Consider the following 24104-nt stretch of genomic DNA (forward strand, 5'->3'; position numbering starts at 1 on the left):
CATGAGAACATCTTTATAAGAAAGAAATGAAACTGCTCAAGAGAGATACTAATTATTCACAGTGGTTCTCAAAGTAATAATAATAACCACCGAGTTTTGGAACCATCTAGGACATTGGTTCTCAAAGTGGGGTCCGGGGACCCCCAGGGGTACTTGAGGGGGTTCCAGGGGGTCCCCAGCTAAATGATGGATAGCAGGAACCAAATGGACCCTTATGGGTCTGTAACTCTGAGAGTGTACAAATGTACACAAATGTACAAATGTGTACAAATTTGTACACTCTCAGAGTTAAATTAACATTGATTTTACAATATAAATTGGGGTCCCAGAGATATAAATGCCATTAAATGGGGGTCCGTAGCCCTAATGCATGTCAAACTGGGGGTCCTTGAAATTAAAATGGTTGAGAATCACTGCTAGAGAGCCGTAAAAATCTTCTCTTATGGGGGTCCCTGGCTTATCTTTTCAAATGGGGTCCGCGGGCTAATAAGTGTCAATTTGGGGGTCCTTGGCACGAAAAAGTTTGAGAACCACTGATCTAGGAACACAAGTGGCCCCCGCTCGCGGGAGGGAAGCCGAGCAGGGAGGGTGATGTCACTGCATGTAGTCCTACGGGCTATGGGTGGCACCACCTGGCTGTTAGCAGTGGTGGAAAGTAACTAGGTACATTTACTCAAGTACTGAACTTAAGTAACATTTTGATGTATTTGTACCGTTATAGTAAATATTATAATCAAATATTTCCACTATTTCTACTTTCACTTCTACTCCGCTACATCTCAGAGGCAAATATTGTACTTTTACTCTTACTTAGATTTAGATTATTATTACAAAACATACATTAACCACTTCAACCCTATATACTTTGGCTATTTGCAAATAGCTGATCTACAAGCTCACAACGCGTGTTGTGAGCTTGTAGATCTGCTATTTTCAAAAGGACATTTGGAAACTAAATGGGAAATGGGACATTCTGCATAATGAGTACCTTTACTTTTGGTACTCTTAAGTATATTTTTATGCCAATACTTTTGTACTTTTACTCAAGTAAAAATTTGAGTATACTTCTTTCACCACTGGTCAGCAGGCAGTGTTGGGCGAGTCAGTAGGATACAACAGCAGTGACAACACACACAGAAATGTGTGTGGGGAGGAATTCATTGGCATAACGACTAAATTGGGGAGAAAAAAGGGGTAAAAACAAATCAAAATAAATTACTTTGAGAACCACTGAATTAACCCAATAAAGGCAGCTCTTTAGGAAACAGAAAATAAATGTTCAAGTTGGGATAACTGGGGTAGTGAGAACTCACACAGGATTACAGGATAAACGAAAAAGTGAAATGGGAAGTGATGACACAGAGAAATGAGCGGACAACATTGGAACTGGAACACTACAGCTGCATCTCTGTGTGGTTCTCCCTCTATAAATCAGGATTCCGACACTAAAAATATAATGTTCTGTTTACTAAAGAGCTGGTTAGACAGTTAGACACCTGTTACTGAACAAACACTCATCAGAATATAGAGCTTTAACATTTTTAACAATCAACTTTTATATATATATATTTTTTTACAAAAAACATATTATGTACAACCCTTTAATATAAGTGCAATACTTAATTAATCATTAGCATTATAGTTATAGCAGTATAGAGTACTTGCATGAATAATGTCAGCTGACTGAACGTCATGGGTACAAAACAGTGACGATAAAAACTATTGCATCAATCCTACAACACATCAAACATTTGACATGAAAACAGCAAATTATGATTTAATTTTGGTTTGATTTATATGATCAATTCTCCACGATAAATCCCCCATGTACAGTACAGTAGTTTGTTTTGTTTTTTTATCCCACGATTTTGTAACCCCATTTTTTTACACCCAGTGCCAATTGTCTATGTAATCCTGGGCACTAACTTCCCTCTGCCAACCTAGGGAGGCCAGGGCCGAGCTCATGCCTCCTTCAATGCATGAGAGCCAACTCACCTTCTTATCACCTGACAGGGGAGAGTTTCCCTTATTGGACGTAGCGCATGGAAGGAACACGTTATTCCAACCAGTTCCTTTCCCCTCCATCAGGCGCCCTGGCTGGTCAGGGGGAGGCAGTATAGGGACCAGGATTACTGCATGTTTTTGTGAGGGTACCTACCCTAGGAGACACGGGGAGAACATGCAAACTCCACACAGAAAGGCGCTGGGGGCGTGTTCTCTCCTCCGCGTCATCAGTGCCCATACCCTAGGTGGGGTTGGCGAAAGGGCCTTTCAAAGGCCCTTTCGCCAACCCCACCTAGGGTATGGGCGCTGATGACGCGGAGGAGAGAACACGCCCCCCAGCGCCCACAGCGTCCCCTGCGGGAATCGAACCCAGAACCTTCTAGCTGTGAGGCGACAGTACAGTAGGTTGTGGGAACGCTGTTGTGGAAAAGAATGGTCTGACAGACCACCTAAACTATATCGTCTCTGTTGGGGGGTGGAAACCTCATACAGTATGTCCAAAACTGTTACATTTCTGGATTCAAATTTAAATGTGGCAAAAGTAGCAGATCTACAAGCTCGGCTACTTTTGTATACTTTTGTGTGACACTGTAGTATGATCAAGTAGCTCATTCATTTACGAGAAAACACAAAAAGTTAGAATATAGAGGTTTCTGCCCAACAGCGACGATATGCACAAATAACAGCCAAAAATGTAATGAAATTAAATGGAAATAACCTAAAAACTGAATGAAAACAAATGTTTTACAGGCAGACAGAATTCAATCATCGCATCCAGTGTTCAGTGTTCATTTATCCATTTGTGACTCCGAGAGAGTGTACAAATAACAAAATGGACCCGTACTTGTACACTTTGTTTCACTATCATTGACATTTTATTTTTCAAATAACCTAAAAAAAAAAATCAATACAGCAATGTAATGATTTTTTTTTAATACTCAAGCATTTTAAAAAGCATATACTCTACTATTGAGTACTTACGTTTTTTTTAAGCAAGTACTCCAGTACTTTAACACAAGTACAAAATTTAGAGAGCAACTTTCACTAGTTTGAATAATATCTTACCAGGAGTATCTATACTTTGACTCAAGTACTGGGGTTGTATTATAAGTACTGGGGTTGAGTATTTTGTCCACTATTTCATTGCTGTCGTGCAGAAACCTTGTATCTCCATATATTTAACTTTTTGTGTTTTCATTTTTCATAAATGAATGCCCTATCATACTACAGCGTCACACAAAAGCATCAACAATAGCAGATCTGCAAGCTCGAAACGCTTTTGAGCTTGTCGATCCGCTGTTTTTTGAATTCGAAATGAATTTAAACATTTAATCTTGCAACGATAGCTACTGTAGTAGCTAGCTTGTTATTAACAACTTAAACCCTATACCAGGGGTCTTCAACAGGGGGTCCGGGACCCCTAGGGGGTCCTCAGAGTTACTACAGGGGGTCCGCCAAATCTTTGTGTGATGTGATTTTATTTTTTACATTAACCACTTGAACCCTAGCATCCCTTTTCTGAGGAGAACTTAGCCAAAAATAGCCGATCTACAAGCTCACAACGCCTCGCGCTGCGAGGCGTTGTGAGCTTGTAGATCGGCTATTTTTTGGCAAAGAGGTGTTTGGTGGAGAGGGAAAAAAGAGCAGACCAAGTAAACAAAAAAAAGTTAAATCTGAAACACAATTTTTATACAATATAGAGTAGGGGGTCCCTGCTTCATCTCTCTCTCAGCCAGGGGGTCCTTGGCCTGAAAACGTTGAAGACCCCTGCCCTATACAATATACTTCCTCGACCGGGGTCCCACAGGGGTCTATTCTCGGTCCCCTCCTCTTGTCCCCGTCTACACCAGTGTTGGCAGAAAATAACCAATCTGCAATTTTTTTGCCGGATGTTCGCCTATTTTCTCAGAATGTACTAAAGCATTTTGAAGGGAGATCAGTGTTATTATGTCCTGGTCGGTAACTGTGGCTGGCCGTTAAAAATGATGTTCTGATTATTATTGTTATGGATGTAAACAAAAAGAGGGCTGTGTGCGTGCTCCTCTGCATGAGCTGCAAAGGTGTTCAAGTTTATGACGTATTATGTTGCCATGGAAGCCTGGCAGTCTCAATCGCATTCATTTTCTAGTACAAACCGTTGCCCTCGAAGGACAGTGACTAATGCTTTAATTTATGCTTAAAGGAGCACTTCGCCCATTTTCAACCCCTCTTATCTCCATACAATTGAAGGACCAATTATATGAAGATAGGTTTAGAAATGGGCGAAAGTGCTCCTGTAATCTACAGTGGTGTAAAGTAACCAAGTACATTTACTCAAGTACTGTACTTAAGTACAATTTTGAGGTATTCTTTTTACTTTACTGGATTATTTCAATTTACTTCTACTCCACTACATCTCAGAGGCAAATATTATACTTTTACTAAACTCCAATTATTTTAACTCTTTAGTTACTAGTTACTTTGTAGATTTTGATTGTTACTACAAAACATACATTACCCACTTCAGCCCTGTGTACATTTTGGCGCTTTGTAAATAGCCGATCTACAAGCTCACAATGTGTTGCCATGCGACGCATTGTGAGCGTTTAATACATTGCATTACAGTTGAAAACTTGTGAAATGGGACATTCTGCAATCTGCATAATGCGTACTTTCTACTTTTGGTACCTTAAGTACATTTTGATACCAATACTTTTGTACTTTTACTTTTGAAATTTACTTAACTACATTTTGAATTACGGACTTTTACTAATGTAGTATTCCTACATTACAGTATTGATACTTTTACTGAAGTAAAAAAAAAATGGAGTACTTTTTCCACCACTGGCTAATCTATGCTCCATCATACCACATTGTCACATGCCGGGAAATTATCCAATCAACAAGCTCAGAGCGCGTTCGCCAACACGCTATACTCTGAGCTTGTAGATCGGCTATCATAAATCAGACTCAACGAAGCAGTGAAGAGGCAGCAGGCAGCTACCTTTCCCATTGTCTCTTTTCCACCTTTAGAGGAACACGATGTTCTCCTCCTGGCTCTCCTCCTCCCCAAACTCTGTTTCCATGGACACCAGCACAGAGAGGTCCAGTCGGGGGTCTCGGTGGTGGTGGTGGGGGTGGGGGGGCCCGGGGTTTTGGTCAGCTGCTGCTGCTGTCGCCGCCGGCGACGATGAGGCCCGCGTCATGGCGCTGTGGATGTCCGGATCTGTGACGGCGACAAAATCACAAGTAGACTCATATTGTTACCGTACTGTAAAAAAGGTTTCATGTTCCAAGGACCCCCCCCCCCCCCCATCTGAACATGTTTTGTGGCAGGGACCCCCCTAAAAAGATTACTCACAGCGCAGCACAAAGTCACGCGCTGTGAGCTTGTAGATCTGCTATTTTTGAATAGCGAATCTGCTGTTGTTGAAAAATCGTGCAAAATTTGTGCAAATCTTTGAATACATATTTTTTAAAGCGAACATTTGTAAAATATTGTGTTCAAGGGACCCCCCCAGAAGCAAAGATTTGAGTTAAAAATGTTGCTTTAAAAATGCATATATTCAAAGATTTGCACACATTTTTAGATTTTTCAAGAATAGCAGATCTACAAGCTCATAGCGCGGCACTCGGTGCTGCGCTATGAGCTTGTATATCTGCTATTTCTGAATAGCCAAAGAAATCTAAAATGACACAGATGACGCAGATGCGTTCCCGGATTGAATGGGTTAATACACGCTCCCCGGTGTGTACGGACCTTCAAGAAATTGGGCCTCTTCCTTACTTCCTTCACAGGTCTTACCCGTTACACTAATGAAGGCTCTGTTCCATTCTGGTCAAACAGAGTCAAGAGTGCTGATATTGTGCATGTTGGTTCACTGGAAACACTCTGCTACACCAGTGGGTCTCAAAGTGTGGTCCAGGTACCCTCGTGGTTCCGTGAAGGTGTTCCAAATGGCCACTTACGGGTTGTGTACGGGTGCATTTGGTTCCATTCAGTGGTGTGTTCTAGGTTTTTTCGATGGGTACACGATACGATACGATGCGCGTGGTCGTGGGTATACGCTCTCACGTTTTCAATGGATTAAATGGTTATTAGACTGTATACGCTTTTCCCCAAAAAAATCTGGACTGTATACGGCATTGGTTCTCAAAGTGGGGTCCGGGGACCCCCAGGGGTACTTGAGGGGGTTCCAGGGGGTCCCCAGCTAAATGATGGATAGGAACCAAATGGACTCTTATGGGTCTGTAACTCTGAGAGTGTACAAATGGAACCAAATGGACCCGTATTTGTACACTCTCAGAGTTAAATTAACATTGATTTTACAATATAAATTGGGGTCCCAGAGATATAAATGCCATTAAATGGGGGTCCGTAGCATAATGCATGTTAAACTGGGGGTCCTTGAAATTAAAATGGTTGAGAATCACTGCTGGAGCCGTAAAAAATCTTCTCTTATGGGGGTCCCTGATATCATTTCAAATGGGGGTCCGCGGGCTAATAAGTGTGAATTTGGGGGTCCTTGACATGAAAACGTTTGAGAACCACTGGTATACGGCGTATACAGCGTATAACAGTAGAACACACCACTGGTTCCATTTGTACACTCTCAAGAGTTATGGGGGTCCTTGAAATGTAAAAGTTTGAGAACCACTGTGCTACGCTAAATGGAACAGAGCCTTAATTAGTATAATTTGTAAGACCAAAACACAATGTTTTAATGTTTATTTTTCCATCTTCCTCAAAAACTTAGTTGCACGCGGAATAATAGCAGATCTACAAGCTCTCACAATGTGTCGTGCTGCTGCCACGCGTTGCGAGCTTGGAGATCTGCTATTTTCGGTGCGCGACACGGTGCGCAACCAGGTATAAACCAACCAGGCAACAGGATACCATGACACCTGCTCACTCAGACGTGACCCGTGGAAAGAAGAGACAGTGTGAGTGTGTGTGTGTGTGTGTGTGTGTGTGTGTGTGTGTGTGTGTGTGTGTGTGTGTGTGTGTGTGTGTGTGTGTGTGTGTGTGTGTGTGTGTGTGTGTGTGTGTGTGCACGTGCGCTCTGTTTGCGTGCCTCTGTGATGTAGTGAAGTAGAAGTATAAAGTACTGAAAAATACTCCAGTAAAGTAAAAGTACCTCATAATTGTACTTAACCCATTAAAACCGAGAAAGCATCAGTGTCATTTTAACCACTTTAACCATTATTCTATACTTTGGCTATTCAAAAATAGCAGATATACAATATATAGCGCTATATTTAGAAGACACTTTTTGAATCAGCCTCAGGTCTTAAAGGTAGGGTAAGTGATTTTCTTTGGTTAAAATAAGTGTTAAATAGCTCTATATTCTGATAGTACTCATTTCTATAGAGTGTTTGTTCAGTAAAAGGAGTCTCCTTGTCTCTCCAGCTCTTTATAAAACAGAAAATGCATTTTTGTTTCAGTTTCATTTCCAATTTTATCCAATTAGGATAAAAAACTCAATCAGGATATAGATTAAACAAGTGAAATTGGAAGTGATGACACTAAGAAATGAGCAGGCAAAATTGTATCTGGAACACTATAAAAATTAAGCTTAAAAATGGGTACTTTCTCCTGATTGGCTGAGATTTTGACACCTACCGGAAAATGTATTTTCTGTTTATTAAAGAGCTGGAGAGACGGGGAGACTCCTGTTACTGAAAAAACACTCTATAGCAATGATTACTATCAGAATATAGTGATTTAACAAAATACTTTTTGTTTTAACCAAAAAATATCACTTACCCTACCTTTAATGGGTTAAATACAGTACTTGGGTAAACATACTCGGTTACTTTCCACCACTGCGTGTGTGCATGCGTGCGTGCGTGCGTGTGCGCGTGCGCGCGCGTGCGTGCGTGCGTGCGTGCGCGTGCGTTCTCTAACCTTAGACGCAGGTGCACCGTGGTGTGGCTGCTGGTATATAATGTATGTCATGGGACTATAAATGGCCTTCATTGTGCTCCTGTAGGAATGTGTCTTGTCTTTGATTAATTAGACAGCAGCTCTTTGTTGGGAGAGTAGCCTCGTTAACTAACGATGCTATAGGCACCGGGGAGGAGAGGGGAGGGGCTCTGACAGATGAGACAGGGGGGGGAATCACCAGGGGACAAAGTCTCACTTGTTACTCCCTTTGACAGAAATTGACACTTTAACCACTTTCACCCTGGGGGGGGGCCCTACTTTGGACCTGTCATTATATTATTAAAAGGTAGGGTAAAGTGATATATTTTTTTATCAAAACAAAACGTATTTTGTTAAAAGGTTAAATCTCTATATTATTCTGATGGTAATATAGAGTGTTTGTTCAGTAACAGGGGTCTCTCTCTCTCTCTCCTCCCGTCTCTCCAGCTCTTTAATGGACAGAAAATACATTTTCAGGTAGGTTGCAAATTTCATCCAATCAGGAGCAAGAACCCATTTATCAGCTTCATTGCTCCAGTTCTAATTGTTGTTGTCATCATCACTTCCAATTTTACTTGTTTATCCTGTATGGGTTCTCTCTCCTGATTGGATGAAATTGTTATTCTGACTTAGAAATGCATTTTATGTTTACCAAAAAGCTGGAGAGACGGGGAGACCCATATTACTGAACAAACACTCTATATAGCAACTATTACTATCACAATATAGCTATTTAACACTTAATTTAACAAAAACTAAATCACCTACCCTACCCTAAAAACTAAAATGGCTAAAATAAATGAAAGAAAACAAGTTTGAAAACTGGCAAGAAAATGCATACCTACAAGCTCACAATGCATCACGATGTGACGCATTGAGCTTATAGACCAGCTTTGTTTGCTATTTTTAAGCGACACCACCGTCATAGAGCGAAGTAGAAGATATGCTTAATGTTGCAGTACGTGGTTACACAGGTGTTCTGTTACATTTACCCATAATGTAATAGGTAACATTTTATGTACTGTAAGTATAAATAAATGCATCATCCTCATCAGTCTCACTAAGAACCTATAGTGCATCATAGAAAATATAACTTATATATAAAATAAACTGTGACCATCTGTGGTTTTCATGTCTGGCATCCTGTATCTCTGATATGTATCAGAAACGGTGCACAGAATAAAACTGTTACTTTTCAGGATTCAAATTAAAAAGGAAAAGTGGCATTGTTGATCCTCCTGAGACCAAGAAGAAAAGAAAAAACCTTTTGTAGGCAGAATGCACCTTCTTATATACATATACACAGTAAAATCTACAGTATTAATTTATCCTTTTTTTTATTACAGAGGTTGTTACATTAGTACACCTCTCAGAGTTAAATGAACATTGAGGATTTTAACGCATAGGGGCAAAGGATAGACCCTCAGTCTGTTTAACAAGTGACTGGGGTTTCACCGAGGGCTCTCATGTGGTCAATAAGCAAGAAAGGTTAATAAGCCGATCAATACAACACAGAGAGAGAGATTGTGTTGCCTTTATCGCTGGGAAACAACACAGCAGCCTGCATGTTCCACATAGAGATAACCACATGAACCCTAGGTCGCTATTCTGTGAAAATAGCAGATCTACAAGCCTTGTAGTCTCTCGCAACCACCAGACTATGGACAATCTTCAAATGCTTCCGTCATGCAGTGAACGTTGAATGTGCAACGGTCGCAGTCGCATGAATTTGTCCTACAGTGAATCTAAATATTGACGCATTACACATACAGGGACGTCACAGGCTCTCAGAAGGTGGGGGGGATGGACTTTCTGTGGACTATACCCCTTATTTTACACTTTGGCTATTCAAAAATAGCAGATATACAAGCTCATAGCGCGGCACCGAGTGCCGCGCTATGAGCTTGTAGATCTGCTATTTTTGAAAAGGCGTGAAAAACATTTGTAATTGTCAAATGTAAACAATTTTTTTGCGTTTTTTTGGCGGATTTTGTTAGTTTTTTTTCGTGTTTTGGTTACTTTATTTCGGTCTTAGAGTTAGGGTTAGGTTATTTAATTCTTATTTTTGCTTGATTTTACCTATTTATTATATAAAAAAAAAAATATATATATATATATATATATATATACAGTATATATATATTTTTTTAAATATATTTTTAAAAGTGGGGGGTATGAAATCACAGATCTGTGAGAGTGAGGGTGTCGCGTCGTACGCACAGTGAATGGCCGTGACGCCCCTGCATATATAGCTTGCTGCTAGCAGAAATTAAACTTCAAAAATATATTTTAAAGATATTTTTAAAGATATTTCCGTCAACGGAAATGACGGACAGATGGACAGCTTCCGTTCTCGGCTTTCAGGCTGCTGTTATTTTCTTTAAAGATGTATTTTTTTGGCTTTTATGCCTTTACAGTAGGCTGACAGGAAATGGAGAGAGAGATGGGGAGTGACATGCAGCAAAGGCCGTCGGGATCAGGAGTCGAATCCGTGACACGCTGTCAGACTGGATTACCAGCCTAGGTGCCCAGACGGCTACGCCAACCGTCCGGGCCAAATAGAATCATTTTTTGATTGATTATTGATCAGCTGAGCCGATCAACGTTCTGGAGGATTATCTGAAGAAGAGCTTATTTATGTGTGATACCCTTTGATTTGAACGATCCTATTCCAGCGGTTCTCAAACCTTTTTGTTTTCAAGGAGGAACCCACGTAACTCTGAGAGTGTACAAATGGAACCGGGTCCATTTGGTTCCAGCTGTACACTCTCAGAGTTGCAGACAGTGTAAGAGTCTATTTGGAATCCCCCTCAAGGAATCCTGAGGGTCCCTGGACCCCCACATCTATTCTATGAAAAAGAATTTCCCTTTTTTTTTGCCATTTAAAATGGCCGATCTACAAGCTCACAATGCGTTGTGATGCGACACGTTTTGAGCTTGTATATCTGCTATTTTTCTAAACTATTTTCTTGTATGGGGGGGTCCCAGGCACAAAACATTTTCGGACGAGGGGTCCACAGCCAAAATACGTATTCATTCGGGGGTCCTTTAAATGAAAACGTTAAAACCACTGCAGTAGAATGATCAGAAAATTATTCATAAATGTTCAGTCATGCAACATCTCTAGCATAAGTGTGAGTATGATTATGTATGGAAACCTGCAATGCAGACACTACAGTATACAACATTGGTTCTCAAAGTGGGGTCCGGGGACCCCCAGGGGGTCCTTGGCAGGGTACCTAGGGGGTACCCAGCTAAATATGTTAATATCATTTTAACCACATTAACCATTATTGTGTACTTTGGCTATTCAAAAATAGCAGATATACAAGCTCATAGTGCGGCACCGAGTGCCGCACTATGAGCTTGTAGATCTGCTATTTTTGAAAAATGGTGACAATTTTGCGCAAATCTTTGATTATATATATATATATATATGTTCTTTCTTTTTTTAAGCCAACCGTTTTAACTCAAATCTTTGCTTCTGGCGGTGGTCCCTGGAAAGGATTTCCAGGGACCATTTTGAGATGGGGGTCCATGACCAAATACATACAAATAATTTTAGGGGGTCCTTGACATGAAAAAGTTTGATAACCAACTGCTATACAAGAAAGATGCAATAAAACATTCATATCGTACGTTGTTGCGTCTCCGATTCCACTTTCCTCCTTTTTTACGGCTGTGATGACAAGTGGTTCTGTAATGAGTTTTGTAAAGATTTTCCCCGATCGATCGTTCCAATCAGGCGGCCATCAACCTGTGAGCGGTGATTCACACACTGGTGTCAAACCCCCCCCACCACCCACCCACACCCCCCACCGGGTCAATAGATGGGGAGGCCCATTGATTGTCTGTTCTTTGGTGTGCATGGGGCCTGTGTGGAGCTGTTGGGATGTCACTGGACACTGATTAACCACTTAAAGCCCTTTGGCTAATACTCCGTCACGCGACGGATGGCGGAAATAGCCGATGTTACAGTACGAGCTCACACTCACACTGAGCAAATATCTGTACAATTTTGCTTATAATGATGTGTGCGTGTGTGTGTGTGTGTGTTTGTTTGTTTGTGTGTGTGCGTGTGTAACAAATACCATGTGTGCGTGCACATAAACAAAAAGTTAAAATGGGGCGAGAAGAGGTTTCTGCCCGACAGCAACATCGATTTTTTTTTTGTTCCGTTTTGTCGGGGACCCCCTGGAACTCCCCTTATAGGTTTCATGTCACCACATTTTTGTGGGGGGGGGGGGCTCAATTACACCCAGAAAAACGGAACTTTGAACATCCAGTGGATTTTCTGTGCTCTGGGGGTTTTCTGAATAATTAGGCTCAGAAAAGTGCTGTGATTAGCAGGTGAACTTTGATGTCACAGTCCATTAATCCCGCCCCCCTCGGCAGTGTTGCCAGATTCTGTGAGAGAAACAAGCAAACCAGGTCTAGGAAAACCAGCCCAAAAGAAGCGACTATGGGCCACATGAGCACTTTTAACATATACATCAGCTATTTGAAAATAGCAGATCTACAAGCTCACAACTTTGTTATTGTTGTGAGCTTGTAGATCGGCTATTTTCAAATAAAATCTTGCGGGGAAATTATAATAAGCAGATCTGGCAACCTTGCACCCCTCGGGCCAACTGACGGGTGGCACTCGTCAGTGGCAGTCAATGAGTTAATTAGTCAGATAATAACGAGACATTTTGATTGGGTGTTGGTCTCACCTCCCATCGCTCCAGTAGGTGTGCAGAGGAAGCCTGTCCTTGCCGCCGTCCATCCCGGGGCTTCTGCGGAACAGCGCCCCCGGTGGTTGGACCTGGCCAGCAGAGTGTTGAGGCTGTTGTGCACGGCGGCGGCGGCGGGGTCACTTCCTGTGTGGTCACTTCCTGTGTGGTGGTGCAGGAGGTGATGACGGTTGTTCGGGGCGGTGCTGGCGGCGAACGCAGCCTCGTTCACAAACACCGAGCTGTCGTCAGCAGCACGCCCGCCTGACACCGAGTCCTGATGTGATTGGTGCAAATGAAGTTTTTTGTTTAGTGCATTCACTTCAAATAGCAGCATCATCATGCAAATACAGCAGCATTATGCAATAAACCGTTGGTTCTCAAAGTGGGGTCCGGGGACCCCCAGAGGTACTTGAGGGGGTTCCAGGGGGTACCCAGCTAAATGATGGACAGGAACCAAATGGACCCTTATGGGTCTGTAACTCTGAGTGTGTACAAATGGAACCAAATGGACCCTAACGGGTCCATTTGGTTCCATTTGTACACTCTCAGAGTTAGATTAACATTGATTTTACAATATGAATTGGGGTCCCAGAGATAGAAATGCCATTAAATGGGGGTCCGTAGCCCTAATGCATGTCAAACTGGGGGTCCTTGAAAATAAAATGGTTGAGAATCACTGCTATAGAGCCGTAAAAAACTTCTCTTATGGGGGTCCCTGCCCCTGGCATATCTATTCAAATGGGGGTTCCGTTTTAAGTGTCAATTTGGGGGTCCTTGACATGAAAAAGTTTGAGAACCACTGCAATAAACTGTTAGGTTCGTCATAAGTCATGTCAGGATAACCCAGTATGAACCAAATCGCCAAAGAGTCCCGCTTTGGCCACGGCCGCATCTCAGAAAACGGCTGCACTCAAGGAGGGCTTTCAGACTGAATAATGGAGTGAAAACGAAATGAAAATTCAGGCTGAGTGTATAGTCACAAGTCATAAAAGTCTGTCGTCAAAAGATACGGTCATCCATAATACATACAATATATCTAAAGTAAGAAGTTAGACAACAAGAGACCAACCACTGGATATTGCACTTGACCAAGAGCCCATATTGCACTTGAGCAAAGTGAAGTTTTGTCACGTGTGTGTGTGTGTGTGCGTGTGCGTATGAGTGTTAGTGTGTGCGTGCGTGAGTTTAGGGGGAAATTAAGTAAAGTGAGTCTATCAATGCTGTGACAGTTCTTAAAAAGAAGTTGTTTTTCAGTCTCCTAGTGCATACCCGGGGGGAATGGGATTATGAATCCAATGATGTGTGTGTGCGTGCATATACATGTATGTGTGTGTGAACACACACGCACACACAGGGAATCCCATTGGGACTATACAGTTATTACACCACGGGGAGTTCCTTGTTGACAGTAATGTTAATCTATTAACCACTTAAAGCCTGTACTTAGCTGACAGGAGCCCCCCAGGGCTCTGTAGTAGGGCGGCCCGCTCCGGTTTTCAGCTCTCTCTACGCTAAATATCTTTGCCAAAACAAGGGATGCTAGGGTTAATGTGGTAAGACCTGAGGCAAATTCTACAAATACCCATTATACACAATTTTTCTAAAATGTAAAAAAAATAGCAGAAATACAAGCTTGTGAGAAAATGACATGATTTCAATGGGTTAAAGGGTTGATAAAATGCTTTTCTCTCATTGTCCTGGTGAATAAATTAAAGCTACGGGCAAATCATTGACATTATTGATATAACAAATGAATTACACAGCAGTTGGCATTGCCCTAGTTACACAAAAAAAACTACATTCCCTTTAATCCAGAGAACAAAATCCTTGTTTCCTGACTTTTCTCTTTTAATGTATTTTTTTGGCCATTTCTCCCCCCATTTTCTCCCAGTTTAGTCCTCATGCCAATTCTGTGATTTCTAGTGTGTAGTCTTGTCACTGCTGACCCCTACTGGTTGATCTTTGAACTGCTTGGTCCCTATAATCTTCTAACATTCACTATAATATTAATCACTTTCAACCTGGCTTCCCTATTTTGGCAATGTCATTATAGACAACAACAAAAAAATACAATTCTAAAGGTTCTAAAATATCAGATCTACAAGCTCACAGTATGATGAATATCGTTAATTATAGGGCTGAAGTGGTTCATTTAAAGCCTCGAGGTGTGAACGTCTGATGTTGAGGGCAGAGTTGGGAGTTCAATTCCCCCTCCCTAAAATAACACCTCCTCCCTGTCCTCCTCTGTAATAACCTGCTTGTTCTCCTTCACTTCAAACCCCCTCCTCTCTATATCAACATCCCCTAGCCTTACACACCCGTTTGTATTACTATACTAGTGAGGACAGCTAACCTATTCTACTCCCCTCAGGGCATGGGGGGGGGGGGTTAGGGTTTGTTTTGTTGTACGGCAGTTTTTCTTTCTTTCTTTGTATGTGGCTATGTATGTCTTTTTTTTTTTGACACGGAAAAAACACAATGTCTAAGTCTCAAATTCTACTATACTTGTGGGAACATTAAGGTGCTCACATGTATGGTAATATAAGTACACACACATCGTAGCAATGGAGCTCAGCAGAGCTAATTAGAGGAGCTGAGAGGATGGTGTGTATGTCACCTGATCTGTCTGTGACCCCCTGACCTGCAGCCTCAGGCTAAACATTAACAGCGACACACACACACACACACACACACACACACACACACACACACACACAAGGGTCTCTCATTGCTTCGAGCCCTCATGCCCCTGTCAGCCCAGGAGGGTAGAGAGCAGCCAAAAACTGTACTCAAGTAAAAGTATTGTTACTCTTTAGTGGTTCTCGAAACGTTTTCATGTATTTGGTGTCGGACTCCCTCCCATCTGAAAATGTTTTGTAGAAACCCCATAAGCAAAGATTTGTGTTGTTAATTATTTATACAATGTATTCCAAATTGTTCAATTTTTTTTCAAAATGTTGTGAAAATCTACAATGGATTGAGACTCAGGGTCAATCTAGATTAATCTGCAAAAGGTGGAGAAAATCTGAATAAAGGAAGAGTATTTGAGGTTAAATGCGAACTCTAGGGGATCCCCTGGGACCCCAAATGACACCCCTCTTTACATTTGGCACAAATCTAAAGAAGTAAACATAACATTTCCTTCTTCACAAATATGGTATCAAAACTACTCTAACAAGAACAATTTACACAAAACGTTACTTAAGTAAATGTAACTGGGTAAAAGTATCTGGTTGCTACCCATCTCTACTAGTAGTTTGATAATTCACTCAAACAGATGGATCAAAATGAATGAAGCCCATGGAAATGTCAGCAGAATGAATTTCAGAATGCATGAACGCCTGGTCAGGGGAGTAAATTAATGATGGGGACACAGAATCATGTAAGGTGACCTTCCTCATTCGTCTGTATTCTAATGTTCTAATGTTCCTCTGGGGGACACACACCTGGTGAGCCCTAACCCTGCAAAATCCTCACCGTTTATTTAACCCTGAGAGGGTACACATGGAACCAAATGGACCCATAAGGGCCCTGACACATTAAAAGCGTCAGACCCTTTTTGCTTCCATTTGTACCCTCTCTTTAGAGCGTTGGTTCTCAAAGTGGGGTCCGGGGACCCCCAGGGGTACCTGAGGGGGTTCCAGGGGGTCCCCAGCTAAATGGAGGATAGTTAGGAACCATATGGACCCTATGTGGGTCTATAACTCTGAGAGTGTACAAATGGAACCAAATGGACCCTTACGGGTCCATTTGGTTCCATTTGTACACTCTCAGAGTTACATTAACATTGATTTTACAATATAAATTCCCAGTCCCAAGGATAGAAATGCCATTAAATGGGGGTCCGTAGTCCTAATGCATGTCAAACTGGGGGTCCTCTTGAAATTAAAATGGTTGAGAATCACTGATAGCTAGCAGTGAAAAATCTCTTATGGGGGTCCCTGGCATATCTTTTGAAATGGGGGTCCGCGGGCTAATAAGTGTCAATTTGAGGGTCCTTGACATGAAAAAGTTTGAGAACCACTGCTTTAGAGTAACATTAATACTCAGGATTTGACTGCCCTTTTCAAACAAAGTGTCTGTATGAATCACTGAAGTTATTTTGGAAAACGATCGATTGGGGTTTTCTGCGACCGCGTTGGCTCTGGCTTTTAATTATTTTGTCTGATTTCTTTAATTTATGTATTTTTCTACTTTCCGCAGAGGTTTAATCATCATCAATCGTTAAGTTGTTTATTAGCGAGTGGAGTTGTGGAGCCGCAGAGACGTAGGAGGGTGTAATGACTCTCATTACCACAGGTCATATATCAAGCATGTATTAAGCCATTGAGACTTGAAGCCGATTCTACATGTCTCCTAAATCTCAACAGTTTTCTGAAAAACGTATGTTTCTATATCAGTGGTGTTCAATCCTTTTCATGTCAAGGACCCCCAAAATTATATGTATTTGGCCGCGGACCCCCATCAAAATATTTGGTTCCAGGGACCCCCAGAAGCAAAGATTTGAGTTAAAAATGTTCGCTTTAAAAATATATATTCAAAGATTTGCACACATTTTCACAATTTTTCAAAAATAGCAGATCTACAAGTTCATAGCGCGGCACTCGGTGCCGCGCTATGAGCTTGTATATCTGCTATTTTTGAATAGCCCAAAGTGTAAAATAATGCTTTTTAGCTCAAATCTAAAAATGACACAGTTCCAGGTCTTAATGTATTAAGCTGCTCTCTGTGGAAATGAATGGGCCGCGATACGCCTCAGGCTGCCAGACCGGCCTCTGTCTGCATGAGAAAGGCTATCTCAATAAGAACCACACAGTACCCCAAGATATAATGTAGCGCAGTAGCTCAGCCTGAAGCCCAAATGTCTAATAATATATCGTCACTGTCGGGTTGGAAACCTCATTATGTCCTTTTCAGGATTCAAATTGAAAAGTAGCAAAAGTAGCAGATCTACGAGCTCCAAAACACGTTGCTTTGCATGCGCCTCGTTTCGAGCTTGCAGACCTGCTACTTTATTGTGTGGCGCTGTAGTATGATCAAGTAGGGCATTAATTAAAACACACAAAAAGTTAGAATATGGAAATAAGAGGTTTCTGCTCAAATGTCCCTCCTAGACCAACACAGGACCTCCGGGTTTGAATGTCGGGCGTTAAGCCCAGACTAGTCCAGAGCAACGACTTGCAACACGACGACTTGCAACAGAATCCTAAAACTGCCTGGTTTGCAACTGGACAGTCCACACCCAGGACAACTGGACAGTCCACACCCAGGACAACTGGACAGTCCACACCCAGGACAACTGGACAGTCCACACCCAGGACAACTGGACAGTCCCCACACCCAAGCTGCGACCGATTGACTGTGATAGACGGTGACAGACATGTCAAGGCGTAGAGAGAGAGAACATGTAATAAAAGGATTATGTGAACAACATGTCCTCTGATGAAGTTAAAACTTTTTGTTTGCGATGACTTGCAACGCCATGAGCCGGGATGCACGACCTGCAATGGGGTAATTCAGACTGCTGCAACTGTTCTCTGCAACGGTTTTGTAACATTGAAGCCCGAAATCCTAAATATCTCCCCTGGCCAGAGGGGTTTTCCTCTTGGACTAAGCGGTAGATGTTTGGATTTCACTCTATAGAGTATAGACCAACACAGGTTCTAATCTTGGGTGTTACAATGCATGTTACATGCATTCCCCTAGTTCATACAATACTACATCTATGTCACTGGTGCACACATACAGTAATAGTGTACGCACTACATCCATCGTACCCAAATAATACTTATTAAAGGGTATTTAGATAACATTTTATGAAAACTAAAAAAGAAATAGTACATCCACAGAACTTTTAAAAGGTTGTGGTATATCGATACGGATATGATTACCAATTCATCCTGTATCTCTAGCCCAGTGGTTCTCAAAGTGGGGTCCAGGGACCCTAAGGGTTCTTTGAGAGGGTTCCAAATGGACCCTTACAGGTCTGTAACTCTGAGAGTGTACAAATGGGACCAAATGGACCCATTTGTACGCCATAGAGTTATGGGGATCTTTGATATAAAAACAAATTGAGAACCACTGCTCTAGCCCGTTGGTTCTCAAAGTGGGGTCCGGGGACCCCCAGGGGGACTTGAGGGGGTTCCAGGGGGTCCCCAGCTAAATGATGGACAGGAACCAAATAGACCCTCATGGGTCTGTAACTCTGAGAGTGTACAAATGGAACCAAATGGGGTCCATTTGGTTCCATTTGTACACTCTCAGAGTTAAATTAACATTGATTTTACAATATAAATTGGGGTTGCAGAGATATAAATGCCATTAAATGGGGGTCCGTAGCCTAATACATGTCAAACTGGGGGTCCTTGACATTAAAATGGTTGAGTATCACTGCTAGAAAGCCGTATAAATCTTCTCTTATGGGGGTCCCTGGCATATCTTTTCAAAAGGGGGTCCGTGGGCTAATAAGTGTCAATTTGGGGGTCCTTGACATGAAAAAGTTTGAGAACCACTGCTCTAGCCACTACATTCCGAACTCCTGCTTGTCAGAAACACTGTGCTGCTCCTCCTTCATCATAGCCCCACCTGCAGGCCATCCAGAGGTATGACCATGGCCGGAGCCACGTGGCCGGAGGAGGGCAGGCTCCTCTGGCGGCTGTGTCTCCAGCTCTGCAGGAGCCTCTGCTGGGTGTCCAGCCTGTGGCGCTCCTTCTCCACGCTCCTCTGGCCCTCCCGGAGCCTCTCCAGGCCCAGCTGGTACTCCTCCATCTGCTCCTCCAGCTCCTCCTTGTCGCGCCGCAGCCGCTCGGCCTCCAGGTGGCACTGCCTCTCCCTCTCCTCCAGCTGGCTCTCTTGCTCCCTCTGCTGGTTGGTCCTGGCCTGGCTCTCCTTCTCCCAGCGCTGCCTCTCCTATAGATACGTAGAGGTAGATACAGATAGACCTTTATTGATCGTGTGGGGGAAATTACCATTAGCACAATATGTAGAATTATGATGTTTAGGGCAGGGGTCTTCAACAGGGGGTCCGGGACCCCTAGGGGGTCCTCAGAGTTACTACAGGGGGTCCGCCAAATCCTTGTGTGATATGATATTTTTTTACCTTAACAACTAGCATCCCTTTTTTGAGGAGAACATTAGGCAAAAATAGCCGATCTACAAGCTCACAACGCCTCGCGCTGCGAGGCGTTGTGAGCTTGTAGATCGGCTATTTTTGGCAAAGAGGTATTAGGTGTAGAGGGAAAAAAAGAGCAGACGAAGTAAAAAAAAAAAGAAAGTTTAATCTGCTACACAATTTTATACAATATAGAGGGGGGTCCCTGCTTCATCTCTCTCTCAGCTAGGGGGTCCTTGGGCTGAAAACGTTGAAGACCCCTGGTTTATATTAGGGCATTGGTTCTCAAAGTGGGGTCCGGGGACCCAATCAGTTACAATTAGTTACTAAATTAGTGTAACAACCATTTTAACCACTTTAACCATATTACGTTATACTTTGGCTATTCAAAAATAGCAGATATACAAGCTCGTAGCGTGGCACCGAGTGCCGCGCTATGAGCTTGTAGATCTGCTATTTTTTTTAAATGGCTAAAAATGTGCGCAAATCTTTGAATATATATATATTTTTAAAGCCAAAATGTTTTACTCAAATCTTTAATTCTGGGGGTCCCCGTCACAAAATATGAGATGGGGGACGGTAGCCAAATACATATGATTTGGGGGGTCCTTGACATGAAAAAGTTTGAGAACCACTGGTTTAGGTATTATCATTCTAGAGCTATGTTCTTGCTGTTCTATATACAGCCAAGCGGTTGAAGAAATCACAGATTGAGGATTTAACCTTTGATTTCATCATATCCGAGACCTTTAGGGTTTTGTAGTTCTAGTTTGACCAGTTCTAATACTCTTTAATCTACTAAAATTACTGAAATCAGTCGTGGCACCTGGGACATTTCACCAGAGCCCTAGCATCCATTTTCTAGGGGGGGAACTGTTGCGGAAAATAGCAGCAAAATCTGTTAATAGGTGGGGTAACAAAGCGTTAAGCGTCACAATCATTTGAACCACTTTAACCATTCAAAAAATAGAGCAAAAACCAAGCTCATAGCTTGTAGATCTGCTGTTTTTGAAAAAGTTTCAACACTTGAAATATTTGAAAACTTTGAATATATGTTTTTTATTTTTTTTATTTTAACTCAAATCTTTGCTTCTGGGAGTCCCTGGCACAAAAGACGTGGGGTCCGCAGCCAAATACATATCAATTTGGGCGTCCTTGACATGAAAAAGTTTGGGAACAACTCTGGTCTAAAGTGGTTGATCCTCCTTGCCTGATGGAGGCGCCCTTTGAGGCGGTGGACGCTCGCCACCTCCTCGCGCTGCTTCTCCAGGTTCCGCTGTTTCTCCTGCTCCTGCAGGGCGCTGCGCCACGCGCAGGGGGGGTGTGGCCTCGGGCCGCGCTCGCTCTCCTGGACGAGGAGCCGCTGGACCTCGTAGCAGGTGTCCTGAATGGTCACCGCCGCCTGGAGGACGGACAAGAGGACGAGAAGGACATGAGACACACTGAGGCACGTTGCAAAGGGATCTGCGCCGGCACAACACGCTGGTTCTGAACAGTACGGGGACCACAGCCTGGTGGACCCCCAAGCGGTCCTTAGTGGGGTTTCATAGGGGGTCCGCAGCTAAATTTGGCAGCTAAAAAATAGCAGATATACAAGCTCACTGCGCGTCATTTCGTGCCGCGCACAAAAGTTTAAAAACTGTTAAAAACACAAAAAGTCGTAAAAGTCGTCCTTGTCAGTCTGGCCCTTTGGAAAAAAAAGCCGTCGAAATCGTCCTTGGCAGTGAATGAGTTAATAGACAAACATTAAAAGATGATATATGTGACGCTATGCAGTGAGATGAAAAGAAATGTATCTCAGGTCTCTCAGGAAGACAATGATAGGTGTGTTAGTCTCTGCAGCAGCTCATTGCTCATTACAGTACGGCTTCAGACAATACAGATGATTAAGGCTACTGATTGAGTTGTGTTTACTGAAGCTGAGCTGGAACACAATAAGCAACCTGGGGATGGAACTAAAAAAAGAATCTGTTTGTTCTCACCGCAAACAGGCTTGTTTGTTTGGAATTTCAATGAGTCACTCAGTGCAGGAAAAAAAGTGTGTGTGCGTGTGCATGTGTGTGCGTGCGTGTGTGTGTGCGTGTGCGTGTGCGTGTGTGTGTGCGCGTATGCACGAGCGCGCGTGCGTTTCACTGATATTATGTTTTTCCACCCTAATGTCTAATATAATGTAATGTACTGTATTACCTGCTGCTATGTTGATGCACATTATGTCTAGCCTCATGTACATACTGTACCAGATGGATATGCTATATGTAGATATCTTTTCTTGATTTGTCTTTTCTTTTTTTTCTCCCCCTGCTTCCCCTGTCCCCCCCCCTAGCTCTTTCTCCTTTCTGGAAATAAAAAAACGATGGAGCTCGCACAAAAAACGAATTTCACCCACTTTGTTTGCACCTGTAAACCTGTGATGTGAAAATGAAGTCAATTCCGATGCATGCGTGTGTGAAAATCAGTCAGTCACTTTCAGCAAGCGATACTGTGTCGTGTGAAACAAAGTCATTAATGATGGAAGAGAGAACGCTGGAGCAACACGGACAATTTAGGCCTTTTATTTAGTACGGTGCAAGTATAACAGAATGACTGACGTTTCGGTCTTGCGACCTTCCTCAGAGTCAAAGTAATTAATGAATTAGACATAATGATGCCTCTTTCATTATCATTAAGTCCGAGTTAGCACGTCTTGGTGACACGAGTTGACACGTCGCAGGGTTGCCAACAACCGGAAAACGCCCAGAAAAAGATAGATGCCTCACTGTATATACTGCATGTCCAGTTTTTATATTAACCTTATAGTATATGGACAGTATATGAGCTGTTTGAAGTTTTAAGATGTGTGTCATTGATTGATTCCCAAAAATAAAGAACAAAGTGTGTCCGTTATCAGTTCAATGAGGGACATGTCATTTCCAAATAAGGGACGATTCCGTATTTCAAGGCAACCCCAGCACACGGCAGGGCAGAATAGGGTATCACCTGTTTCCAAATGTAATTACATAATGTACTGTAAACAAACTGGCAGCATGTCATTTGCCACAGATGATTTGCATACGGCTGTTTTTTGGAATACAGTACATGCTACTATAGGTTAGCAAGTATGGTCATTTATGCTTATGGAGGGTCTGTGAGTGTGAATCACACTTCTGATCAACATACACACATGGATACAACTGAAACGAATGCCTCCAAACATCTGGTACCAGTGACTACCAGTTGTAAGGTCCAATCATACGAGTAACTATAACACGTATTTGAAAGAATATGGAAAAGATGAGTGGTTAAAGGACAACTTTAGTTTTTTACAACCAAGGTTTATGTTTTAGATTGTAATTAAAGTAAATAAAAGATGAGTGTTAAAACATTTAAATGTACTGCTTTCTATAGTTTTAGCAATTTTCGCTGTCTTTTTTACAGTGGGCGGGGGCATTCTGTCCGGTGGCTAAATATGTATTTTTTTACATAATAACCTGCCGTTTTCCTTATTATTATTTACAGTAGCTCTTCTAGCCCCCAATAACTCACATCTGGCCATCAAAGACCACAGGACCTTTTTTATTGTGTAAAAAATACATATTTAGCTACCGGACAGAATGCCCCCGCCCACTGTAAAAAATATCATGAAAATTGCTAAAACTATAAAAAGCAGTAAATGAAAAAAAAATAACACTCATCTTTTATTTACTTTAATTACAAGCTAAAATATAAACCTTGGTTGTAAAAAAACAAAGCTGTCCTTTAAGTCATGAGATCGTGAGTTACTCACCTGTAGACTATAAAGTAACTGCGTCAGGCTTTGGACACTCTGAGCCACCTGTTGACAGATCAGACACACGCACACACACACACACACACACACACACACACACACACACACACACACACACACACACACACACACACACACACACACACACACACACACACACACACACACACACACACACACACACACACACACACACAGTACACACACAGAGTACACAAACATTACACACACATGTACAGTACAGACATAGATTAGCTGGGTTACTGAGTCTTTCATCTGATGATTACATGGTTTCAAAAGTCTTTAGTCGTAGGTTAATCCTTGGTTCCTCTCAGTTGAGTCAAACATATTGTGTGTGATTGTGCAACATGTGTGTTCCACCTTCGGGCTGAGATCAGATGAGATTAGACTGTGTTTGTTTTCACACCTTGTTCAACACAGGAACACAGATACTACTGGTGGATTGTAACTTAACCCATTAAGTCCAATTCTTAAAATGTTTTCTAAATCCTAACAGTTTTTTGAAAAAAGTGAAAAAAATATTTTTTCACTATTTTTCAAAAATACCTCTGTATATCTGTGGTGGGATATGTGACTGGT

General features: G+C 42.2%; 1 protein-coding gene across 4 annotated transcripts in view; it reads right to left on the reverse strand.

Annotated features, from left to right (window-relative positions):
• Positions 1-963: 963 nt before the first annotated feature.
• Positions 964-24104, reverse strand: part of arhgef28a (Rho guanine nucleotide exchange factor (GEF) 28a) — a 111688-nt gene continuing 88547 nt past the window's right edge. For 2 of the 4 annotated variants that reach the window (XM_084047593.1, XM_084047592.1), the window contains 5 exons: positions 23502-23549; positions 20949-21140; positions 19213-19536; positions 12625-12901; positions 3627-5209 (listed from right to left, as the gene is read on the reverse strand). In XM_084047593.1, the coding sequence (XP_083903719.1) occupies positions 5013-5209; positions 12625-12901; positions 19213-19536; positions 20949-21140; positions 23502-23549 (1038 nt within the window). In that variant the 3' untranslated portion in view covers positions 3627-5012. Of the gene's footprint in view, positions 989-3362; positions 3402-3626; positions 5210-12624; positions 12902-19212; positions 19537-20948; positions 21141-23501; positions 23550-24104 lie in introns of those variants that run through there. The other 2 variants (XR_014600033.1, XR_014600034.1) reach the window with 2 other exon arrangements.

Source organism: Gymnoscopelus microlampas (genome assembly GCF_963454915.1).
Source record: "Gymnoscopelus microlampas genome assembly, chromosome: 21".
Taxonomy (NCBI): domain Eukaryota; kingdom Metazoa; phylum Chordata; class Actinopteri; order Myctophiformes; family Myctophidae; genus Gymnoscopelus; species Gymnoscopelus microlampas.